This window comes from Coenobita brevimanus, chromosome 92 (assembly GCF_032717465.1).
Source record: "Coenobita brevimanus isolate Jiangsu-jjx chromosome 92, ASM3271746v2, whole genome shotgun sequence".
Classification (NCBI taxonomy): domain Eukaryota; kingdom Metazoa; phylum Arthropoda; class Malacostraca; order Decapoda; family Coenobitidae; genus Coenobita; species Coenobita brevimanus.
Window position 1 is genome coordinate 6,908,948 of NC_137045.1, and position 13,139 is coordinate 6,922,086.

At 43.6% G+C, this 13,139-nt stretch overlaps 1 protein-coding gene across 1 annotated transcript in view; it reads right to left on the reverse strand.

Annotated features, from left to right (window-relative positions):
• LOC145412066 (uncharacterized) overlaps window positions 1-3,754 on the reverse strand; it is a 58,626-nt gene extending 54,872 nt beyond the window's left edge. Inside the window, exons 1-3 of the mRNA XM_080281983.1 lie at window positions 3,450-3,754; window positions 1,430-1,646; window positions 300-386 (exon numbers count right to left, since the gene is read on the reverse strand). Of these exons, the coding sequence (XP_080138109.1) occupies window positions 300-386; window positions 1,430-1,646; window positions 3,450-3,754 (609 nt within the window). The remainder of the gene's footprint in view (window positions 1-299; window positions 387-1,429; window positions 1,647-3,449) is intronic.
• Window positions 3,755-13,139: the final 9,385 nt, after the last annotated feature.

A 13,139-nucleotide genomic window follows, 5' to 3' on the forward strand; every position in this document is an offset into this window, starting at 1 on the left:
CGTCTTTTGACCCCTATTGTAAGGTCTCCGTAAACATTATTACTCGAAAATTTTTGACTGCCCCGAGTGCACAGTTGCCCTCTGACCCTGACAGTGCGGTACTCTGAAATGCACAATACCCTTGAACTTTTATCCCCACGTGTACTGTACAGTACTAACATAATTTTTGAATGCACAGTACTTTCGCCATGTTGCCTAAGTGTACAATATCACGCCGATGAACTTTTAACTCTGAGTGTACAAACCATTTAAACTTTTTCCCCAGAGTATACTACACCCATGTGTCCTTTTGTACTCACATAGCTGGCCTGCTCCAGCTCGTGGGCGGTGGCGGGGATGTGGGTGGAGGCGACCGAGGGGGGCGGCGACCCCAGTTCACCTTTTACCTGCGAGACGAGAGAGGTAATTTAGTCATGAGGAAATACAGTTGTCCTCAATAGTTCCTTTATAATGCCTGGATATACTGTCAGGTTATAATGAGACCTTGGCAGACTACTCAACAAAATTTAAAGTTGTTGGAGTCCTGCTTCTGCAGTTTGAAAATCCAAAAGTAAAAATAATAAAATAAATAAATAATGAATAATCGAATAAATAATAAAAATCGCTGACCATTGATGTACATTTTGTTTCTTGCACTGTATAAACATTTGCTTTAAACCAGACATAAGAACTCAAAACACTACTTTGTTTTATGTTTCAAATTATCGAATGTGTAAATCGAAAGTAAAAAAATAAAAAAGTCAAAGAAGGTTGATGCGAAGCCAAGAATGTGTGTACTATCGGCGGCTAAAGTCATTTCGTCTCTCCTACTTCTCTCTCCACAGGACTTTGAATATTAATGTCTTGAGCCTAAAGCATGCGACTTATGACACTGACCCGTGGCCATGTAGTCATCAGTATCAGTTGCTGCAAATATTCACGGGACTGATATTTAGAGTCCGTGGTGGACAGAGGGAAGAAAAGCGACACGGCTTTTGAAACGGACAGTACCTCTATGTACAAAATATACTTGCCATTTCACAACACAGGAACAACAAGCAATAGTAGATGGACCTGCGTGGCACCCGACTGACCATCTGGCTCATCAAACAAAATTGTATGTGTAATCAGCCACGTGATGTGACTGATTATCATTATATCTTGTTGACGTCATGTTGCCTTGTCAATACCACGAACGGTCAACAAAACCTCCCGTACAGTATTACGCTAATGATACATAAAGCAATAAAATACTGAGGCTGGCTACACCTGCTCTGCTTTTATGAGGTTCGTAATTAACATGAGTGACGCACCATTTGGCATTAAAATAAGTAACTGAGAAAGACTGCACCTCTGCCTTGATTTCGATCAGGCATCTAATTGTAATCTGAGAAGCTAATTTACGTACAGCAAAGTACACCTGTCCTACACTCTCCTCTCCGTCCCTCACCTCAGATTTAGACGCTGAGGCTGCGGCATGGAGGGCGTGTGCGTAGGCATGGGCGTGGGCGTGGGCGGCAGTGTAAGCATGCTTGAGTTCCTCCTCCTCCTCCTGCTTGACGGGCGTGCGGGCGGACAGGCTGACATCTTCCCTTATTATGACATTCGTGGCCACCTCACCTACGCCCACCTCGCTTACCGTTACGCCCACTTCACTGCTGCTTGTGCTAGGAGAGGGAGCAATAAATAAATAAACAAAATGAAACTTTGATTGCCTGTCTGAATGTTAAGTACAATAACGCCTTTGTTTCAAGTTCCGTCTATCTACCAAAAAGAATTCTATTTAACTCGCTGTTGGGCCCTTCTCGCTGCTGATGGTGCTAGGGAAGGGCACGGGGGAGGGGGGAGGGGGAGGGGGGACGGGAGAGGGAGGGGAGACGGGAGACGGAGGGGAGACGGGAGACGGAGGGGGAAGATGGAAAGACGGGGGTGAGGGAGTCAGAGCAGGGTGAGTATGGAATGGACTTTTAAGGGCTGATTGACCGATTGGTTGGCTCACTGACTGATTGACCGACTGACTGACTGACTACCTACAGCATCTAATCCCGGCAGTATAACATCAAAGGTCAGTGACGCCAAACAGGCTTGGAGGGGAAGGTGTGCTCATATCAAGCCTCTAAGTTCAATGACGCCCTTTTCATATCTCTTCCTGGCCACAGTGTTACCATACTTCACACAAATCTTGCTGACTGAAATCTTAAAAACCATATCCATTAACCCCTTCACATCGACGACGTCTTTTGTGTCGTCAGATGATTTTATTCAGCTTACTATATATTGGGATATTAGAGTCTTCTTTAACTTTCCCTCTCAGGCGGCTCTCGTATGGTAAATAAGATCATCAGCAGATATAAAGAATAAAAGAAAAAATAAGAAAACAATGAAAAAAATACAACTCCACAAACAAGGGGTTAATTCCTTAACTGAGGGATGTCTATTGGAAGCTAAATATAATCATCTGGGGGTCCCGTGCCGACGATGAAATACAAAATACGTCATCGTTCTGACAACACGCATAACAATGACACCAACCCTCAAAGATGCCAGAATTGGGAAAGTAGGAAGTGTGAGATAATGGACACTGAAGAGAAATATCGCAGGTTAAAAAAAAAAAAAAATACACAACTCACATTAAAAAAAAAATCTTAGAGAAGTAACAAGCGTCTTCAGGGAGAAAGACATACGGTATCTCAAACTTGACAAGATTGCAGCACTCCGCAAAAACGTGTCACAGTCCTGGAGCTGCTGCCAGTAAGAGACAGCTGTGTGATCACCAGCTCTCAGGTTGTCACAAATCAGGTAATTATCAAGTTTATTTACAATTTTATTTCCGGATATTATACGTACCTAACCTAACCACGTAACCAACATTCAGGGTAGTCCATACATGACGTTCTTCCTCCACTCCGTTGGGCGATTTCTTGTGTGTTGCGAGGACGGCTAAGTCAGAATTATTAATGTCTATCCTACATCATTTATTCATTATGTTTACCGTAAAGGTTTTATCTATTTTTTTTTTCTTTGGGACTGGTGATAGCACGACGGTGTGCTGATACGCGGTGAGTGAAGAAACATGAGGGCATGTGTAAGATAGATATCAGAGATGATAGTAGATGGGGTGGCGGTGATTGTACTGGTTGGATCTGTGATAGTTAGCTGAGTGAAGTGGTCAGAACATCATCAGGTGCATTTCTTGTCTTAGGCCTGGCATGATGACTATCACGGAAGACAGCATCATACCCAAGAGGCTCCGTACCATCTGAGGCGCTTTGCCTTACACTGAAGACAATTCTCAACAGCAAGTCTATTTCCACTTTTTAAATATTTGTTTAAAAATTAGCCTTCCAATGTCTTTCATAAAATACACACACACACACACACACATATATATATATATATATATATATATATATATATATATAGAGAGAGAGAGAGAGAGAGAGAGAGAGAGAGAGCTTGCATCATTGTACCTGGGGTGGTCCTGTGGTGTAGGTTCCCTGGGCTGGGGCTGGTGCCAGGGTTCTGGTGCCCCTGGCGTCGAAACCTGAGGGGGCGCAGGGGGGCCGCCACCCACCTCCAGCTGTGGGGTGGACACGGCCAGGGGGACGGTGATGGGGGAGCCCTCTCCTACCTCAGCTGGGGCGGAGGCGGCGACGGGGGGCAGGGGAGCAGGGGACACTCTGGCGCTTCCCCCTCCATGTTCCTCATGACTCACAAGGGGAGTGCTGGTGATGGAGGTTGTGGTGATGGTCGTTACTCCAGCCTCGCTGCTCATCTTGCACAGGATAAAATAGCAGTTGCCAAACCAGAACTTGCCACAAGCTGTTAGGAAGCCTTGGACGTAGATATTTACTCCTGATTCATCGTGTCCAAAAAATTAATTGTTTTTGAGCCACCTCCTCGAAACAATTAACAAATGCCGATTTACTTCATCGAAAAATATCTACAATTCTAACCCTTCTGTGTTAGGCTGAGGGGAGTACGTTTTCTTTTTCCTTTTTCTGTTTTTCTTTTTTTTTAATATAATTCTGAGAGTCGGTTCTCAGATACAGATTATAAGCGTCCTGGTGAAGCTATGTGTGGTGAGGTGAGGCAGTGATGATGCGACCTTTCTTGGATAGTGGTGTGCAATACCTGATCAAACCTGCCAAAAGAAAACAAAATTCATGAATAATATTTAGTATCAATAAATGAAGCAATTACACACACACACACACACACACAATAAATAAATAAATAAATAAAACACAAGCAATACCCTCTACTGTCACATTTCTCTAAGTATCGAGACCCTCTGAAAATGGAAGACCAAGTTCAATAATTGGACCGGTCAGACTGTTGGATGAAGTTTGTTTCCTGTTTGTCCCTTTTCGCCCAGCGGCAAAACTGGGGACCTGGCTGTAAATCTGGCTATTGCCTCTCGTATTCTATGGGACGACTGGAAATTCGCAAAAACCGACCATTGTCTTAATAGTTAATGTGCATTGGATAAGCTTTAATCCTCCTCCTTCTGCATCATCATCACCATCATCGTCTTCTATTTCTTTCCTTCTTCTTCTTTTTCTATCTTTCTTCTTCTTCTTCTCGGTCTTCTGCTTCTTCTTCTTCTTCCTCTGCTTGGTCTTCTTCTTCTTCCTCTGTACTGGATGCCTTGTTCCAATAGCCGTGCCTTAACTCATGCCACTCACTAATATACAGCAGCTTCTAATCGGCCTAACGTTATATTTACTCACCCAGAATTACCAGCCACACCAAAACCTGCGGAAAAACATCGCTCAGCTCCTTAGCTGTCGTAGAAAAGGTCTCAGTACACCTCTTCTTGACTACACATACTGTATACCATCCTGAACCCTGTGTATCTTACTGTTCTATTCTGACCTCTTCCTCCTCCTCCTCCTCCTCCTCCTCCTTCTCCTCCTCCTTCTCCTCATCCACAGGCAAATCCACAAGCACGACTGACAGATTGCTTGGAGAGGTGGGGGACTGGAACCTGTGAGAATTTCATTTGATAAGGACGAACAGATGAGAGGATATGGTGATTATGGGGAGGAAAAATGAGGCAAGGGGAAATCATCATCATCATCATCATCATCCTGAGCCTGACTTGAGGGGCATGTAAGGACTAAGGCTAGGCGAGGGCTAGGGGCAGGTGAGGGTTAGGAGTAGGTGAGGGTTAGGGGTAGGTGAGGGCTTAAGGCAGGTGAGGGTTTGAGGCAGGTGAGGGCTAAGAGTAGGCAAGGGTTAGGGGCAGGTGAGGGTTAGGGGCAGGTGAAGGTTTGGGGCGGGTGAGGGTTAGAAGCAGATGAGGGCTAAGGGCAGGTGAGGGTTTGGGGCAGGTGAGGGTTAGGGGAAGGTTAGGGTTAGGGGAAGGTGAGGGCTATAGGGGCAGGTGAGGGCTAGGGGCAGAAGAGGGTTAGCCGCAGGTGAGGGTCGGAGCAGTGAGAGAGGAGGGAGGTGGTAGTACAACTGATAACACAGCTGCAAGGCAGCAGAGAAGAGTAAGGCAGGTAAGGGCAAGTAAAAGCTAAGGCAAGGATGTGAGTCGAGATGATGGAACAGAAAAGGGATAAGAGTGGGTAAGAACTTGAGACAGGCAAAGGCAGGTAAGGGCTAAGGATAGATGAGGAGATAGACTGAAGGAGAAGAGGTGAGTGGAGGTAACGTAAGGGCTAAGGGCAGGTAAGGGCTATACAGGTAAGGGCAGGTGACGGCTAAGGGACAGGTGAGGTGAGGTGAGGTGAGGAGGGGAGGGGGTGGTCTAGTGATAACACGACTATGACGCAGCGGACTGTTATCACCTCCTCGACACCCCACTTACCGACACAAGGAGGGGCGGACCAACACGAGGGGAAGAGAAGGATGAGGAGGAAGAAGAGAGGAGGAGGAGGAGGAGGAGGAGGAGTGAAAAAGAGGTATAGGGCAGAGGAAGGAGGAAAGCAGAGAAAGACAGTGAGGAGGAGAAAGAAAACAAAGGAAGAAGAAAGAGAAGGGAGAGGGAAGGCATGAAGGAAGAGGAAAAGGATGGCAATAAAAAGACAGAGGAAACAACTAACAAAGACAGTCAAACAAGGAAAACGGCAAAAATACGAGAGAGAGAGAGAGAGAGAGAGAGAGAGAGAGAGGGGGGATGGAGAAGGAACTAGCAAATAAACAAGGAAAAAATAAGCAAGGAAGGCAAAAGGAAAATACCGACCCATTAGCCTGATTTAAAAACAGAAAAAAAAAAGAGAGAGAGAACAAAGCCTCCCAACACAATACAACAAAGCACATAATCCTCTTCCTCATTTACAGGTGAGAAGGAGGGGGGGGGGAGGGAAAGGAACAGGAAATCGCCAAAGATAAAACAGGTCATAAGAAAACAGGAGGAAGTGAAGTGGCCGGGGCGTTGATGAGAAGGTGGGTATGGCGGAAGCGGAAATGTGACGCGTAAGACAATATCACAGTAAGTTGTTAGGTCTGCTTAATTACTTCACTCCTACGACTTATTCTTCGATATTATTCCTGCCACTCTTTCAGACGATTTTACTCATCTTAGGAGGGATTTTTCAAGCTTGAGGGGAAGAGGGAGGGATTAGATACAGTTACCATTAACCCATTCAGTACGAGATGTCTTTCCTGAGCTGAATAAAATCGTCAGGCAAGAAGAGCTAGACTGTGGAATGTACCTCACTATATATTTTGTTTGGATACGTTGGTAAGGTTTTGTACAGTTGATCAAAAAACTATTAGTGTAAATTTGGCGCAAAACAACGACACAGTGGATTATGACTACCAAAACACACACACACACACACACACACACACACACACATACACACAGTGGCCTTACCATCGCTAGAAAACCTGCTTTGATTAGGATGCCACACACAGCTTCAATGTGACAATACCTGGTAAGAAGAGTTACTATATGAGTATTCAGGTGCTAGCAAATTAATCTGTGGGGGATCCAGCATGCAATATTGACCATTTCGCATACCGCCGGACCGTTCCTCAGCGATTCTTTTTTAATCTTATATATATACATGTATTTTTCGGCAACATCCCTCACATGAAACTCCTTATTTTGCGTAACGTCACTTATCTTTTATTACCCTCACTGATACTGTACAGACACAGAGACACAGGTAGGCAGACAGACACACAGAGTTAGAGATGATTTTCCCCCACATGTTTATATAGTGATGCGTCCTCTCTGATAAAGAACAGTTGTACTTTATAGAAAGGACACTTCGCACAGAATTCATAATCTATTCCATATTAATATCAGTTAACACGGTATATTTCTTTCCCAAATCGCAAGGGCTTTCATAATAATGCCATGTTACTGCTGAAGTTTACAAGCAACCGACTCACAAAGCAACACTCCACCACCATGATTTTTTTCCCTGTGAGCTTATCTCTATTTTCATACCAAGCACTCTTCACTATCGTTGCAACATACCTCAGTGTGGCCTCTTCAGCAATACTTAGCCATGTTGCTCTGTCTCCCATTTATTATCAACACAGTTATGATTTTTATAATTACCATCACGCAGGGAGGCGCTGATTTTCATTCCACTGTGTGTGTGTGTGTGTGTGTGTGTGTGTGTGTGTGTGTGTGTGTGTGTGTGTGTGTGTGTGTGTGTGTGTGTGTGTGTGTGTGTGTGTGTGTGTGTGTGTGTGTGTGCGCGTGTGTGTGTGTGTGTGTGTGTGTGTGTGTGTGTGTGTGTGTGTGTGTGTGTGTGTGTGTGCCCTATCTTGAGAAGATGTTATTCTGAGCTTATGGCCGACTTTCGAAACTGGAGGGGTTAGCCTTAATAAACCCCATCATTACTTGCATGCTCTTCTAATCTGAATAAAAAGAGCCATCATGTTGAAAGGATTAATGCATTACGGGACCAGAACATACCTTTTGACTGGATTAATCTCGAAGAAACAAAATCGCCAGGTGTCAGACTAAATATAATCCCAGGTGTATCATGCAGGGAGGAAAGGTTACCAGTATTTCAGACAATAGTGTTTTAAGCCTTTGATTGTTAGGGTGACTCTCGGTTTAACAAAATATTCTGGTGTCAGCCTGAATAAACCACCGAAACGAATTAAACACGAAAATTAAGAGAAACTTCAGGCACATTACCTTCCCTCCCCTCCCCTTCCTGTGTCGCCGGAGCTACACTGTTGTTTGCATTATAGGTGGTAGGCAGAGGCGACGCCAGATTACTACCACAAGGCCAAATCTCTCACTCTATTGCCAAATGCCCATACCATCGCCAAATCTCCCATGCATTCAAATCCCTACTCTATTGCAAAGTCTGCACGACGTCACCAAGTCCCTACGCCATCGCCAAATCCCTCTGCCATCGCCAAATCTATACGCCATCGCAAAATCCATACACCAGTAAATCGATCAAGGCTTCTCGTCATCATAATACCGCCTTTGTTAACCCTTTCAGCCCAAGGACGTCCTTTGTAACGGGTTCTTGTTATCTTCTGACTTTTTTGAGCTGATCAGTACATTATTTTCGACATGCGAGGATTAGACACAGCCTTCATTAACTTCTTCAATACGAGAGGCTTTTTCCCAGAGTTTGAATAATATCTCACGGAAGAAGCAAGAATAAACTAAAAGGACGTCACCGAATTTAGGAGATTAAACAAGATAGACGCAACGCAAAGAACACGTGGGTTGCTTTAATTTTTGACTTTAATATTGTTCTAGTCTTGGGTGATAATGCTCTCTCTCTCTCTCTCTCTCTCTCTCTCATTAAGTGAACGTTAAACCCCAACCACCCCTCACATCGAAACCCTTACGTGGCCCATCCACCTGGAGCGCCCTAACCCACTAGACTACTTCCATACCAACGACACCTTTGATTTAATATAGCTCACCCACATACATAAAATTCGGGTCTTCATGTATCTTTTATTTAAGGCTGTATTTTACTGCACAAACCCTTCACATGTATCACAGTATATAGAAGAAAACAGTCCGTTCTCTTCTTTGAACCGTCTTTCTTAACTCGTTTACTTGATTAGGCCTAAAAGGATTGTCATACACCTCACTGTCATCATTGCTACCTGCCATAATCTCAAAGTAGCTACAAATACTGTTAATGAAATAATATACACAGCTGCCCATCTCAAAAATCATACATAATTCCACAGCCGTCCATCTTAAACGCTGATCTCAACTGTTTCATTTAGCAACGTATAGCATGTTATTAGGTGTTAATTTCACAGTGCTCGGAATTGGTCAAATAGAAAAATTAAATTAAGGAAAAGTTGTTTTGTCAGAGGATACAACAGTCTTAAGCCGGCTTGGATCCTCTTCACGTATATGTTGGTATAATTATTCCAAAAGCATGTCACCATTACATTGTTCCTGCATCTGTCTCTCATATACAGTGTGGACGGTGGGTGTTGGCGTCGAACTGATGACACGTGGAGCTGCGTGGCGCGTTGAAAGACAGGTGGGCCAATGGTAAAGTATTGTCAAATCTATCCCAAAGTCGGAGGCATAAAAAGGAAAAGGAAAAATAAAAAAATGCTCCTGTTGTTTGAGTGTTCCGTCAGCACCGTCAGTGTGTCTCTCATGAACTTTGCCTGCTGTGTGCCTCCTCTTCACAAAGCGCTCTCAAGGCTTTATCAGTCCTCAAGATTCGGTGGTCCCCTTATCAGCGCTACAACAGATACGCTGGCTATTTCCTTTTTCCGAACCGTAATTCACTGCTGAGAAAACTTGCAGTTCAAAGTGACTATCTTCTTGATTTCTTTCACTCCTCTTAAGTTCCATCATCCCCCGTCTCTCTCTCTCTCTCTCTCTCTCTCTCTCTCTCTCTCTCTCTAGGTTATTCTTGCTACCTCCAGACGATTATATTAAGCTAAGGAGAGGCTTTTGGAACTGGAGGGGTTAGATACGTAATTCGCCCATTTACTACAGTACGTCATCGGTGTGAAGTGGTTAGCCCTTTGCGCACGGGAACGCCATTTATATTTACATTTTTGCTACCTACAGATGATTAATTCCGGCACACACACACACACACACACACACACACACACACACACACACACACACCTAGCCACATCCCATACTTCCCCGGCTCAACGCAAGCACTCTTACTTTCTTTCCTCTGTGCTCACACTTTCCCCACCTACTTTACCTCCCTACCTCCCTACCCACTTTTACTTCCTTCCTCCTCCTCCCTACGCCTCCCTCACCCCCTCTTCCGCCAACCCTCACGCCCTCCTTACCCACTTCCACCCACTTCCTCTCAAACCGTCCCACATTCAAGATTAACGCCACATCATTCACTGGGCATTTTCATCATTAATTCTTATAATAATAATAATAATAAAAATTAGGGTGATATATTTTACTTTTTTCTATCATGTAGGCTACACGGGCCAATCAAAACTCCCACTACTAGACCAATGAATACAAAATAAAAACATTCATGTGTTTCTACAAGTTCCCTTTCCACAACCAAGCGTCCCTTATCAGTCACCCACTAACTCTCAGTACAAAGCCCCTCTCTCAGTCCAACCATAAAAATTTGATGCACGTTCCCTTTTTTCATTCAGATTGCTCTACATCCACTCACACAGCCTCACATCATCATTATCATCATCATAATCACCATCATCATCATCATCACTTTCCCCCCATTTAATGATTGGATGAAGTCTATTTCGCAACCAAACAACTCAGCCCCACTCACTTGACGATCACTTAACCCATCCTTCCTTACTTATGCTAATTTCGAGAACATCACTACATCTTCTTGCTAATAGACGATTTTATTCAGCTGAAAAGAGCATCCTGGGAGATGGTGAAGGGGTTAATGAGAGTTACATATAAACCCATCCATTCGAAGTCTCTCCTGTCCAGAAATAAATCGTCTGGAGATAGTACAAATAATATAAGAATGACGTTCCCAGGCTATCACCAGCATGCCACAGTCCTTCCCACAGTGACAGATCTTGAGCATTCCCAATTTCCCATACTCACATTGCACAACTCTTAACACACACACACACACACACACACACACACACACACACACACACACACACACACACACACACACACACACACACACACACACAAACACCCACATGTAACATTCCTTCCTACCCACACACGTCATTACTTTCCTCAGTCACACTAGCTAAACCCAGCAGATTACCTCTCTCTCTCTCTCTCTCTCTCTCTCTCTCTCACACACACACACACACACTCACACAATTAGCCACACTTTATCTACACATTTACTCAAGCCGTTCCTTCCTTCCTTGCGTGTGTGTGTGTGTGTGTGTGTGTGTGTGTGTGTGTGTGTGTGTGTGTGTGTGTGTGTGTGTGTGTGTGTTTGTGCCTAATCTCCTGTGATCACCACCCAAACCCCCCGTGATCGCTCAGGAGTTACACGGTGAATCTGCTTTATCCAGGCTAGTCAAGTTCCTGTCAGGCACGAAATACGATAAACACGATGGATACTCACCTGGGCTTTACCTATTCTTACCTCACTGATTTTATATATACCTTTATACTTCTTTACAGGTATTAAAATTCCTCTCTCTCTCTCTCTCTCTCCCCTTGAACAGCGAGTTGTAACAATATATTAACACAAGAATATAGTTGTCGTTACCAAGAAATTCAATGGACTGGATGCAGCGCCGTAGTATTGTCTTATTCTGCCACTGAACAACGTAAACTAAGCAGTAAAACAACACAAATCTGGCCCAAGTTGAAGTAAAAGCCCTATATTTTCCGAAGAGTTCAAAAATATTTCAGCGAACGTTTCACTTTCCTTGAACTCGCAACAGGATATGGTTCAGGCTACTATGGGATTTCCTTCAACTGAGACAAATTACTGGAGTTAAAGAGTTAAAATTTAAATAAACTCTCCTGATTATGCGTTCAGAAATCCGAGTAGTATTAGTCTCTCCAGTGGTCATAATGGCAAGTTTTCCATCTGGCTCTTGCTACCATCAGACGAAGTTACTCTGAGAGGGTTTTTCATGACAAGAGGTCTTCCCTTACGTGAATAAAATCGTCTGGAGGTAGCAAGACTAAAACAAAATAATCACGTCGTCACAGTAAAGAGGTTCAGTACAACGCGATGATAAGAACTACACCACTAAGTCTAAACCCAAGTCGTAAACACCACCCCAAAGTCTTCCTGGCTTGCCTTAAATATAGGTTTAATATCGCGATTCCACCAACACCAGCCATAAAAATAACATAAAAAACTACAGTACACGTCACTACAGGTTCCTAAACGCACCGCCGTCATTACGCTCGAAGGATGAAGAGGAGGCTTTGTTGCATTTTCATCCTGTAATGCCACTGAGGAGCAGGCCCATCATCTACCCTTGAATGTTCTCGGCTTCTGTATCCCGGCCTCGGATCGCTGCACCTCGATGTGGGTAACGTGAAACTGACTATTGGGTTTTTAAGCATCGTCATATTTGCAGTAAAAAACGAAAAACAAAATGTATATAGGCTACATGTTACAACTGTTTCCTCATGGTCTAGTGTTTTTATCAGAGCACCACAGTTAATTTTGTGAATCATCCCATCCACACGATAACGTTTAGATATACAGACAGATAGACAGGTAGGAAGAGACAGACAGACAGACAGATAGATAGATAGATAGATAGATGGACAGATAGACGGAAATTTCCTCACAATCGAGGGTTTTGATCACAGCACCACCGTCAATTCCATGTGAAGGAACAAGAAAACAATAAATACAGACTTTCCTCAGAGTCACAAGTTTTAGATTAGAGCAACGTCAGTTCTAAAATAAAAACAAGAAAATATTAAACACATCGGTTGAACAAAATCGCCTGGCGTAATCAGAATGAAATACTGAAGTGCGTCCTCGCGTTACAACAGTTTTTCTAGATACAAATATCGTTATCAAAAAAAAAAAAAAAAAAAAAAATATTCTAAGCCTCACTAGAGTTACCTCACAACTTCGTAATTAATAAAAAGACAAAAATTAAAAGTTAGAAGTATCCACACCCAATTTCATAAGTAAAACACACACACACACACACACACACACACACACACACACACACACACACACACACACACACACAGACCAAAAACATCAACATATCTTTACTTTTCATAACAACTTCGATCACGACCTAACAGTTTCGCCCCA